General features: G+C 37.9%; 1 protein-coding gene across 6 annotated transcripts in view; it reads right to left on the minus strand.

Annotated features, from left to right (window-relative positions):
• The window catches only part of CARMIL1 (capping protein regulator and myosin 1 linker 1), a 196,000-nt gene that overhangs the window by 75,523 nt on the left and 106,927 nt on the right, over window positions 1-13,550 (minus strand). For all 6 annotated transcript variants that reach the window (XM_074876828.1, XM_074876838.1, XM_074876808.1 and 3 more), the window contains exons 13-17: window positions 10,860-10,963; window positions 8,835-8,912; window positions 8,643-8,719; window positions 7,623-7,727; window positions 2,824-2,893 (exon numbers count right to left, since the gene is read on the minus strand). In XM_074876828.1, coding sequence (XP_074732929.1) covers window positions 2,824-2,893; window positions 7,623-7,727; window positions 8,643-8,719; window positions 8,835-8,912; window positions 10,860-10,963 — 434 coding nt within the window. The remainder of the gene's footprint in view (window positions 1-2,823; window positions 2,894-7,622; window positions 7,728-8,642; window positions 8,720-8,834; window positions 8,913-10,859; window positions 10,964-13,550) is intronic.

Below are 13,550 nucleotides of genomic sequence, written 5' to 3' on the forward strand. Positions count from 1 at the left end.
CAATTTTTACTCAACTTTGTTTTTGTAGAAGCATTTGTAGTATTTGCTACAATGCCAAAATCATTGAGTTTTGCTCTGTGCTGCTCTCTCAGCGTGGCCCACCACAAGATAACCATTTTACACAGTGTCACATCTATTATTGCAGAATCTATGGAACTGGCAGATTATATGTGGTCTTGGATTGGTTGTTGTTATGGTAAAAGTTCTATACACTAAAATTATACACACAATAGAATCCAATGCTTATGCTATATATACTTTGAAGGTTGAAGTGGAGCAGCTTTCAATCTTGTACCAATAACTCTATATTCAAAATCTTAAATACACAAACATTTCATGTGCACAAATAGTGGTATCTATTTAATCTGAGGGTGATGATAACTTGACTTTTAGGATCAAAATTTATTGCAACTGTATTAAAATTATGTATATCTATATATTTAAAAGCAGAGATTAATTGAAGGGCTATTCGTCAACGTGGACTGTGATACTGAAAAAACAACCCCCTTTGCAACATCTCCTATATGACATACTTCTGAGACTACAAACACAATCTCTTATTCAGAAAATGAAGCACAACCCTTCAACAATTAAAAATGCCAAGCATGTTCAAAGCTATGAGGTTCCAATATGGGAAGGGCAAACAAAGCTGCTTACTGATTTAACAATTAAGGTAAAGCATGGAGGGTACTTACACAGTGACCAAGCTAAGGGAAGCAGAAGGGAAAAGAGTGAAATACATCAGTGCTGAGCAGGTAGAAACAAAAATGTAATTTTCATAGTAAAAATAATAAAAAAACAAACAAGCAAGCAATATAAAAATGATTAAGCTTTGAGTTAATATACCAGAAAATTATGGGAGCAAATGAAAAGTGGTGGGAGAGGGAAGGAACAGAAAGCTTTTTTCTTCCATAGTTGAGCGCAGCTTGTCTGATGTAGGAAAGAGGACGGCAAAGCTGACGCATCAGCCTTCTAGCCTTCAAACAGCATGTGCTTGCAGGAACTGGGAGTAGTGCAGGTCACTGTCTCTGAGCTTCCCACAGCTCTGTTTCTGGGTGCAGACTACCCTGCCCAGCTCAGAGGGTCGGGGAGCGTTGAAGCAGGACTCTGCAGTGCTGGGCCTATGGCGACTACTCCCAGCTCCCAGCACATCAACTTCCCTGCTGGTGGAAGCATAACTACTTCTTTCCAAAGCACATGAGAATGGATAGAAGCTCAGTGATGTGAAAAAATGTTAAGGGAAGGATCTAAGGAAGTGCTGTCAGTTCGGAGGGACCAGCTATGGGAATGCAACACCGTGAGTTGGGCAGGCTTCCTTCTTTTCTATCATGAGAGACAGCCATGACCACATGTGCTTTGGTGTCCAGTAAAGCCAATTGCCCCTCGAAGGGCTCCTCCATATCCCATCCTGGGGGTTATTTAATGAAAGGATAATGTTTTTCACTCCTGTCAGCCCTCGTTGATTTACATGCTAATTTATACTCTCATTACTTATGCTTGTGTTTTATTGATTTATTCTTTTAAGGTTATGATTAGAGGACTTATTTTTGTTACTTTAATTACTCCTCCTTTTTCCTTCCTCCCTCTGAAAGAAAAATTATCATCTGTCTGATCCTTCTACTCAGAAGTCAGAAGCATGTGTACTTGACTTGAAAGATTTTCTATTTGGAATTTACATGTAGTGCTCTTGAAAGTAATACCATTTTTTAAAAAGTATAAAATATCAAAACAAACTACGAAATGCATTCACTATGATTTGTTTTTTATTTCATAAGGAAATCTGTGCACATGCCAAAAGAAATCGACCACAAACCTAAGGCAAGGATTACTGCATCTCAACATGTTCATCAAATTGCACTTTTTCTACTTAAAGGGAATCCATTGCATTTGAAAGGCACTTCCAGAACACTTAATAGTCAGGTGATGGGAGTTGGAAACATCTGCCTAACAAGCTCGAGGCTTTCTTTGCAGCTTGAAAAGTAAAAGGTGGCCACTCAGGTAGAGAAGGCCTGAGCCTAAGCTGGTTCATGTTGTTTTTGGCAAGAGTCCACACGGTTCTCTATGTAACTTTGCCTCACTGGCTCCCCAGGGTCGTGGCTGATCTTTTGTCATAAACTGCAGCCATGCAGGTATCATCCTGCAAAAGTATGGACAATCCTGAGAAACAAAGTGCACAGCAAAGCACAAAGAAGCAAGAGGGAACAAGATAAAGCAAATCAAGGAGTCATAATTGTTTTTATTTGTTCTTGAGCTATTTAAAGCCATTTGCACAGTGCCTCTTATGTTAATGGTATAATTCAAACAACTGTTTGACCAAAGTTCCCTATTGGCCTGAATTGATAAGGAAAACAGAATTTCTCCCAGGGTTAAAAAGCAAACCTGCAGAAGAGGAAGCATGTCTTTGGTTTTAAAGGAAGATAATCCAACCACAAACATGCCTTCAGGGCATCCAGCTTCCCATTCAAATTTGGGCACCTTGGAAAGTCCTGCTGCAGGGTCCTGCTTAATCACAGCACCAGAGAGCAGAAGCTGTCAAGCAGAAGCCGCCAAGCAGCAAACAGCCCACTGGCTCAGTATCTAGAACAGCTACGCTTCAAGGTGGGTTTTGCCAATCAGGTGCTGCAGGTGCTTTGAACCTCTGTACTCATTATTTAGGATGCTTTAACACACAGCAGCTGATTTTTACCATAACTGCTTCTCTGAGCTCTACCTTTCCCGTAACTTTTGACTACAGAGGAAGAATACCTCGCCCAGTGAATTTCAGGGAAACTCTAATTCCACATCATTGCATCTTTTGAACACATCCTGATAAATATGCCTTACCTCACAGCTACTGAGATCTAAAGACACCTCCTTCAGATTGTGATTGCAAGCCAGGCCTAATAAAAGCGCTCTGAAAAAGATCAATTTTAGAACCATTTAAAAAAAAAAAAAAAAAGGCAGCTTTACATCATCTTCTATGCGATCACAGGTTAATACACCTATAATGCAAAGAACCGTTTCAAAACAAAACCACCCCAGCTGAGCAGTTAGACAATGGTAGCTCAAACCAGCCACACTTGGAACACTCCAGCAGCTTCAAAAACTGCAGGGATGCAAGGCTAATAAAGAAACCGTAAAGCTAACGCTACATCAACATTTATAATAACATTCATCAGACATAAATTTTCTTCAACATTTGCTTTCAAAGAGCATCAAATGATTACAAAGAGTGTTCTGTTGTATGACCACACTAATTCTCTGATTTTCCACGAATTCAGGAAAAAAATAGAGTTTTAATAAATGCAAGGGGCAGTGCAGCCAGTCATTAGCCAGGCACAGTACCTGTAACACTCAAACACTGAATTGTGTTCAAATATCACACAATTCTCCACTTCTGCAAACCAATAAATATTTACAGATTTCAAGATTATATTCCCAGACAATGGTATCCTTTGCCTTTAGGCAGACAAGTGTAGCAATGACTGATTATGATTTTCATAAATCCACCTTTAAAGCCTTACAGAAGTTTGTTTTCACATATAAAAGTTAGTGTTAATATCACATTTCTATTAATACTGTCAAATCAGAAAGCACAACAGTATGTGTCTTAGAGAAGGAGCAAACACAACCTGCATATACCTTCTATTATCTTTAGAATAGATGCTGCTTTGAATTAGTAATTGAACAGAGAAACAGAAGGACTTCCTTCCCAAACTTCATTTCAGCCAAAAGCAAGCTAACAGAATCCAAACTACTGATGCATGGAGATAAAAACCAATCCATTTTGCTGAACCATTTGCCTACACACTTGCTATGCAAGTAGTGTGTAAAAGCCATATTTAAAATGTGTGCACCCTGGGAAGGTTTTTCATTTAAAACTATTTATATCTGCCCCGCAGGTATAAATGTTAATCAGACCTTCACTGTTAACAAAGGCAAATATCTCGTGCTTATTTACTTCTTAAGCTATTAATACACAGACTTTGAAAAAAATGTGAAAACTCTGCAACAGTTTTTAAAAATTTTTAGATGATCCTTGTCTATATTTCCTTCCCAAACACGCTTTTATTCAAAGTTAGTCTGGCTGATAATTTTGCAAAGAACTTCCTAAACATTTTGAGGTAACATAAACACAGCGCAACCATTTAAAAATGCAGATTAAAAAAGAGGCACAGTGCTGCTTCAAATGTACTCTCTTCACAGGATGAAAAAAGGTTTTTTTTTCCCCTAACCTCTTTCCTATAAACTCATCCTAAGAAAATCTCATCGTTTCTCAATTCTTTGTCATGAAAAATCACCAGCATTCAAAGGCACTGAAGGCAGACATATTATAATTATACTTAGCCACTATGTTTAAATCACACACATGGCAATACATGGAAAGGTCTTGTCAACTGTGCTAGATGCAGAATGCAAGAATTGGCCTTGTAATTAACATTTGCATGAGAAGCATATCAAAAACTTGTCTTGTTATAGCACTGAGAGATCAAAATACAATTTTTGGCAATGTCTTTAAATGAACAAAAACACCAACATACACTTAAACAAGGAAAAGAGAGTATAAACTGCTTCACTCGGTTAAAAGAAGGGGGAAAAAAAAGAGTAAGCTCCGATGGAACATTAACTATATTAACTATGTACAAAAACTAAAAGCACCCTTTCCCCACCCACTATGTGGCATCCTCACAGTACAGCTTCATCAGCAAACCTCTTCCTTGAAAGGCTTGACTTATATTAACAGGTCTGCCACTGTAAGAGCAAGTTCATCTCCTTCGCTGACTGCACTGATTAACCAGTATCTTTAAACCTACTGAGTTAGCATACATGGTTAAACATACCACAACTGTTGATCTAAAGGAAGTTGATGATAAAGTAATCAATTAACAACTAATCATAGGAATTTGGGAGACAGGGTGTCAGGTATCTGCACTTCATCTATATTTTTTCTGTAGGCAGGCTTGATTTTGAATCACACATCCAACTCGGTGACCTCTGGTTCACGGACACAAACCAGGAACTTCTCCTTTGCCACAGAGCAGTTCCAAGTCCCACACTGTCAAAAGCTTTTTGACATGCACTGATGAAAGATGCCAGAGAAGTAGTTATTTTACACTATGTCATTTTTATTTTTCCTTCTAGAAATCTTCCCTCCTGTGCTATTGCAATCTTGGCAATGACAAATAAGTCTGTCTGAAAAAAGGTGTTTCCATCTTCTTGTCTTTAACAAATCCCATGATCCTGATTGTTCTGTAGAAGTTTTGTAATTTCTTGCAGTTAAGACCAAAAGGCTAAGTAGCTGCTGCAGGATATAGTACATCCTCAGTCCTTTCAACACCGGATTAACTTCCACAGGATGCTTCTGAAGTGTATTAGTCAAGCTATACAGGGTTTGAGAGGGGAAGCAAGGTGTACTGCAGATCATGATTCTCTGTACTGTTGTGAAATACACTCAGCTCAGACTGAAGAAAAAACTCAGGTCAGAGAAAGAACACATCGAGGAAACTACCAAAACATATTAAGAGCTCTGTCACCTCCTAGTCAGAGGTGAACACTGCCATCAGAACAAAACAAAAGAAGCCCATGCCAAAATGCCAGCCAGCTGAGAGTAGCATAGACACTCTGAGACCATTTGTGTCCAGCTGGACTTTGGACAGATGCCCCCTTCTGAGCTGTCTGCGCGGGCAAAAGAGGTTTCTGCTCTCAGCTCATCCTATGCTACCCACCACTGCCTCTTTACTTCCACCAACACCAATCATGCAAGTAACTCCTTCTAACCCAATTCAGTCAAATTGAGCCAGATTAGCTTAAACATTATCAACAGAGTATGTTTTTGCTAATGGAGATCATTTTTGGCTGAAAAGGATGAAGAAATTCTCATTTGCTGCACAGCTAGCAGATCAAGGGGTCACAACTATTTGGGATAAATTAATACAGTTAACATCTTCCGTGAGCATGGACAATTGTAGAACACTCACCTGCCAAGACCCCTCACACCCCAAGAGGTACTCAACATGCCAAGAGGAGCTAAATATGACTCTTAGCATTTGGGGCTTCTCACCTTTCCTAATCTGTGTAGATATATGCAATGTCTCATAGCATTCTTTTTTTCCTGTAGCACTGATAAGATTGTCTTGCATATTAGTCACATACATCCTCCGTCCTTCTTGCTTCATTAAACATAGCTCCCTGCTGCCCTCCACCACAGAATCAATAGCCATAAATTAATCAGAATCAACCAGTGTGTTTCTCAGTATCCACCTTCTGTTTGAAAACACATCAGTACCAGACCTTTCTAATCCTAGCAAAGTCTAAGCAAGCAAGACATCAACCAAGAGCATCACACAGAACAGAGTGAAAGATCAGAACTAAAATGACAGGTTCCTGCAGTTGGATATTGATTTCAATTCAGTGCATCTTACTTAAGCATCATATTGTACTGTCCTGTCCAATGTCAAATTGCATTAAGAAAAAATATCCCAGAACAATGTACACTACTTTTTCCTGTGTGGCACTTGTCACGTTTCTCTCCCTTAGCTTCCTGCAGATTTTACCAAAAGCTTTCCATCCAGTACTCACTAACTACTCTTTATATCCCACATCTCTGATTTTGCCATCAACTCCCATTTCATTAGCCACTCCTTTGCTGAGTTGCTGCCCACTTCCCTCCCCTGTTCTCCCTCAGGAGGCAGGCTCCCAACCACACAAGTATACATACATAAACATACGTATCTATATCTGTGTCCAGATTAGGATTTTGTAAGTGTGTTCCCCAAAATAGTTAGTGAACATGTCTAGGTGTCTACTACAGATAGGGTTATGCATGTTTTAATGCATGTTAGCTAGCAAGGTGACACTCTGGAAAGAGCCCTTTCTTTAATGTAGCCCAATAAACACAAGGATTCTACTGGAATCACAGAATGACCTATCTAAATTAGACCTATTTATCTAGACCTATCTTGACTTTAAAAACACATCTTTAAATTTTATGTCTGTAAAGTTCAACAGTTCGAAATTGCACACGTCACAGGAAAGGTGACACAGTGCTTCACAACTTCCCTCAGCCGGCATTAGGCTGTGAGAAGTTTCTCTCCAGTACCCAATCCATACCACCAGAACCTGTTAGCCACAGGATGATGTGACATACAGCAAGGAGACACATTACACTTAGCAGTCCTAGCAGTTGGTGCCATCATCTCTCCCCGCAAAAGGGCATAGCTCTGTGCAATAGGTCTCTCTTTCCAAGCACTGCAACAGGTTCGGTTTCGTAAGGGCTGTTGCAACACCACAGCCTCAAAGGAATAACACTCACCCAAATACATAATCCCATTTTACTGTGAAGTAAACAGTTTTGTTCAGAAGCCACAAAGTAAGAAATATATCACAAAAAAATGTTGATGGAAGCTAAACAGCTGTGACATTCCCACAGAACAAAATATAATTAATAGTCTCAACTGTGAGATGGAAACAACATTTCTTGAATGTGTGATCATTATGAAACTCACTCTTGCAACATCAATAATGTACACAATAGGGAAAAAAAGGCAAAATCCTTTCCCCTTCATTTCTTTTATGAGGCACTCACATAGTAACAATGCAAACTAGGTTTTAGGCAACAGGACAAAATGAAATGAAATTCTTACTTTAGAGGCTCAGGAGGGAGTTTAGTTCCCGAAAGATTAATCTGCATCAAAGCAAGTGAGCTGCTGAAAAACTGTTTGAAGGAGGGAGGGACTTCTTTTCCTTTTCTGTAAGTAAACAAATTCATTAAGAAGTAGCATCTAGACATTCCTCATTCCAATAGTGAATGCAAGCCATCAGAATTGTAATGATCTTTTACATGTTTAATTTGATCTACTTTCAGCAGCTCTGTAATCAGTGGCTCTCAATTAGCTTAGAAATATAATGTCATCAAAATGTTGATTCAACAAACAATCCTCAGCATTGCACTGCTGCACAGAAGACGTTACTATCTAGCTTCTGTTTAGTGAACTACAAAGAATGATCATTTAGGTCTGGTTAATAGTGAACATACTTATATCTTACGAGCAGATCACCACACAGGACATTAAAAAGACCTCTGAAGTCGCCTTTTCACCACTAGAAATAATTACTCAGTGCTGAAGTAGCTTACCCCCAATTAGCTATCATCTCTGATATGAACCCAAGACACTGATTTGAAGAAAATAGAAGGTAATATTTCCTACAGTGCAAGTATTCTACAAAGTTAGTGTTCAGTCTCTAAGACTTTCAAAGGGACTCCCTCCCAGAAAAGGGCAAAAAAAGGAAAAAGCATTTGTAACCATCATCAAATAATGAAAACCACAAACTTTAAAAAAATAATTTGAAGAGGAGTCAAGTCAGTCAGACTTCAAAGCCTGATGTTATGCCTCCTAGAGACAGAAGACACAAGACTTTCTGGTGCATCAGTATCAGAAAAAATGTATTAGGCAAGGCAGCTTAATTTACAGCCATCTAGCGAATATCGAAAAGGGAAAGAAAATATTTTGCCCGTAATAAATAATACTTATTTCATAGAGCACTGTGACTTCCAAGTCTTTTATAAAGTCTTAGATTTCTTCTTAAGAAAGGTGCAACATGAGAGCAAGAGATTATAAAACAAAAGATTGCAGGATTTGAGAGTAATGACATTTAAACTGTACCTGTGAGAAAAAAGAGTCCTAGAGAGGCTAAGGACAGCTAGATGCTGAAGACATCCACGAAGGAGGGCTCCACATACCTAGTTTAAAACAAAGAAGATTGATTTTATTTTATATTAACCCAGAAAAGTACCTAGGGATAGAAAGTGAGGAACATTTCCTTGGTATCTGAATCGCCACAAAAAACATTTTTACCATATCTAGCGCACACTCTGTGTTGGATAAATCCAGATGAACAAGGGCATTTGGCTGGGCCAAAAAGTTGTACAGGCTCTACAATTAATGGAAAAAAAAATTACCCATGTTAATTTTGATATTATGACACCAATTACTAGAACGCTACTTCTCATTACATTTTAGGCTTTTATTATAAAATTGCAGTACAAGACTTGTGTCTGAAACTTCACCTAATCAATACAACCTGTTTTACTTTTGAAGGCTATCATATTTTAAAGTAACAGGGGAAAAAATGGTGCTCAGACTCCATTTACCAAACATTACTCTTAATGCATAAGTCTTGAGTTATCTTGCAAATCACTTTCACAGCAAATGATAATTAATTTAGTTAGAAATACCATGGAATGTCACTCAGATTGCTGTAACATTTCAGAAAGGCTAATTAGTTTGTAAATTTAAGCCAGCCCCTTTAAGCATGAGGGAAGCAACTAATTTGTGTTGAAGCCCATGGTTACTTCTTAATACCAACAGTGCGTTAAAAGATTTAAGGGAGAATATAGAACAGGTAACACAATTTTAATATTGATGGTTTCAGTACTGCATAGGATATGTCATGTAAATGTTAGTGTATGTAAAACTTCTTACTATACACTGTTTTATTTTGGGCTTTTTTGTAGTCTCAGAGAACAACACAGAAAGATAAAAGGATGACCTAATTCACAGAAACATGGAATGCTCAGCTCCACATGAAATCCAGCCAAACAGAGCACATTCAACGTTTCTAAAATAGATCCATCTTTCTAAAAATTAGGTCATTTAGTCCCTATATCTACAGTGCAAGAAAGGTCAATGCTTTAAAAATCCCTGTGCTTTCCTAGGGTTTATTTTAATGGCTAAATAACAGGATTTCCTTACTCCTGTTCCACAGATTAAGAGATCTTGGTATTAATACTCTCTTTGAACCATCTCTCTCTTTCTGACAGGCCAAGAAAAGCCCCACTTTTTGTATTTATGTCCCTTAAAATATTGTAGATAGACAACAGATTTCTTTAAGCATTGCCTACCAAAGCCGTACATTTCATTTTACTTTTTGTTTTTCAATTATTTGCTATGTTATTCTCTCTTAAAGAGTAATTCACTGTCTTTATTTACATTTAACTATTTGTTTGCTACCTTTTAAATCCTCTTGTCCCACTGATACTTTCACCTCCTGTGTCTAAAAAGACTAGTTCTTTGAATGTGTTGAGGAAACAAACTAGTAAGATTTGTGAAAAAGTCAGAGACATGTCTGACTGCACTTTAAGTGATAAGACTGGGTGACACTAGTGTTGCGTATTTCAGATGCTCAGCACTTAAAGAATTCAAAACCTGACACTTACATGCACCCAACTTTTGATGTGAGAGAGAAATACGGATGTAACAGTCAAAAAGTAAATACATACAAATTAAGAACTGAGTGGATTTTGTTATGGAGAAAATAGAACTGCACACCTCTATGTCAACTGATAAACTGAACAAAGGAATTTAAAAAATAATTACATTCCTCAAAGAATCACGAGCTTCAACAACATGTGTCAGGGAGGTGCACAGATTTATTTATACAAACAAAAATATTGAAAACCAGAAATTAAGTCTTTCCAAGTCAAAAGAAATAATTTGTTTCCAACCATCCAATGAAAAAATTGTAATCACTAAAAAGAGGATAAGTTTTTTAAATTGTGTTTTGGTTACTTTCAGACAGAACTCAGGGAGCATGGTAAGTCCACTGAAACAAGTGTCACACTTGCAGTTCTCTCATTTATCAGCAGAAGTCAAGAACTAAAAGCATGAACTAAAATTATGTGTATTTATTTAGTAGCGTGGGGAAACTTAATTCTCTGACTATATACTGAGGAGTAGAGATCAAAATGTTATTTTCTCTCACTACTAGAACTGTACTGAAATAAAGGCAAAAAAGGATCTAAACAAAATGGCTTTGTCTTTCTCTTAACAATTAATTAAAACATCTATTCATTAACTCCCAAATGAGAGGAAAGTGCTTACTGAGAGATCATCACCACGGAGAGCGTTCCCTGAGAGGTCAAGATAGACGAGCGTGTTCGCAATCAGTGAGTTGGCACTCAGTGACTGGGAAAGGCTATTCACCCCTGCCAAAAAAACATGTCAGTACTCAAATTAGTCAACTCTAGACAAAACTGGTCCAGACCCTGCAAGCGTGCAACTTCAGTGAACACAGACATACACAAATGTTTAATGACCTCCTGTTACCATCACTGTACTGCGGCAGAGGAACACAGATCACCAGGCAGATATGAGACCTTCCCTGCCACAGCAGGCCTGGTTTTGCCTGGACCACACTCCACCAGTTGCCCTGATGGAATCACAGTGTGTTAGAAGTCCCAGATCCGGGAATGAATTCTTTTGCCAAGCCTATGGTGGCTTTAACTGTGCAATCCCATTTTGAAACAGATTTTTAAAACAGAGTTTACTCCATAATGTTAAGTCAGTGTCTTCCTGCAAACAACAGTATTTAGATAACAGTATCTGTGGAAGTAGATGAAAGTATCTGTGAAAGACCAAGTACATTAACAATTATAATTGCCAGAACTTCAAAAGCCACCGACAAGACCTGGAAATTAAAAATATTTCTCTTAGCGTATTTGCCTGTAATTTCAGAAAAATAGTTAATTAAAACATCAAGAGACGCATAAAGATGCTCAGTTCCTGATCAGAACAAATACATATTTTTCGCATTAAAATTAAAAAGCTCACATTGGGAACAAACCAGTCAGAACTTTCTTCCTCCAAAATTCTTCAGCTTCTCCAAATACAAATTAGGACATAGCTAATTCTAACTCCTTCAAATCTAACTTTCGTCTGAGGGCTCTGTAGCTTATCACCAAGTTCTTTATTTATTGTAGATGGCTATTGCTGCATTTCAGGCACTATCCATGTATTTCTTACAGACATAAAGATCACGGTGTCCTTTAGCAGATGCAGTATGGTTTTTTTGTAAGTGCCTGGCCAATACTATGAAGCAGGCAGGTGTTTTGATCTACTACACAATATTGGGCAATTTCTGAAAGCTACTGATCAGTGAAAATGGACTGGCATTCAATGGATGGAACACATCCATTCTTCACTTAAAAACTATTACTAGATGGATTTACCAGCAAAGATGTGGAGGAAGCAGCTAGCAAGCCGCTGGAGACCAAAATACCCCAAGTCAGTACTTTAGTTTTCCAAGCTTCCAAACATTAAGAAAGTCTCCCATGTTAGTAGTATGGCTCTTGGTTTCAGGAAGCTTTTGATACGGAAAAGAATCAAAGCACAGTGACATCTTTGCCAAGTCTCAAAACTTTTCCCTTCGGTGTAACTTTTCTTTTATCTTAACATTGCATTGTTGAATCCACACCCTATCTATAAAGGTAAACTGCAAATGAATACTTTTTGAAACTCTGGAAGATCTAAAAGCTTTATTTAACCACTAGAGCTTATAACTCCAGATTCATTTTAGTGAGTCTTCTCAACAGCATTTATAAGCAAACACAACAAGTAGAAATGAACGTAATGTATTGTCAACAGTTCAGCATATATTACCAAGAATCAATTCTGGGAATTTCAGGACCAGTGTCTGAGTTTGGGAGACAAGAGGAGCTATCAAACAATCCATAATGTTACTGTTTGTTTCATGTTTAAAATGGGCCAACTGCTCAAAATCAGCCACATCAGTGAAGGCAAACAATGTGAATGAGGGATTTTTTAATTAGCCTTTGGCTCGGGCTCAGAAAAAAAAGCCCTTTGAATGAGTATACTAGAATTTTCCATTTAACCAGAATCTTCAAGTCAATAAATTTCTGTTTGAACTTCACCTACTTCATGCTATACTCTAACAGTCATCTCATTTGCAGACAATCTTTTATGCTCTTTTACTGCTCTCAGGAGGCTCAGAGTGTTAATAGCTCTCGGGAACTTTGAGATACAATATTTGAAGAAAGATCAGCTCAGATGTTACCACCTGAACTTCACTTCTCAATCTTAGAAACTTATCTTGAATAGAAAGTGCTTTTTAAATAAGGTCAAAACCAGTAAGGGATTGTACAGATTTTCTGAAACTGAAAGCTCAAAAATAAAAAAGAAGAAAAAGACAGGCTGGGGGAAAAAAAAAACATGCACCTTGGAGTCTGCTGAATCCAAGATCCACACAGAAAATATTAAAAGTTCAAAAATAGCCTCCCAAGTTAAAACCATTTCAGTACCGTCTTCTTAAGCTAAAGGAAAACTGGCTAAGCCAGACAGCCTTGCAGACAACCGAAGAGGTGAAGCCAGGTTTCTTCAGGTCCAGAAGGTTATAAGAATTCCAATTTTAAGACATCGCATGTACTTTTTTTGAGGAACACTGAGGAGCTGCCATGGGACAATATTCATAGTCAAACTCTCTGGAGAATACATAGTTATTGCAACGCAGTCTGGACTAGGATTCACATGAGGTCAGTATTAGACATACTGGAAAATATTTTCAGCTTTTGTTTAAAGATTGCTTTCAAAAAAGTGTGTTAAAACCTTTCTGAATTCTTTTCATAATCTCAGAATTCATTTTTACTGACAAGAGTTTTTGATGAACTCCATCAAGCTGGCATTTATTCCTTACGAAGACGGAAGCATAGCTAGAGCGTTCTCGAGTCAACAATCACAAGCACTTGCTGAAATCATTCAAATCACATGAAGAAAAGC

This window comes from Strix uralensis, chromosome 1 (assembly GCF_047716275.1).
Source record: "Strix uralensis isolate ZFMK-TIS-50842 chromosome 1, bStrUra1, whole genome shotgun sequence".
NCBI lineage: Eukaryota > Metazoa > Chordata > Aves > Strigiformes > Strigidae > Strix > Strix uralensis.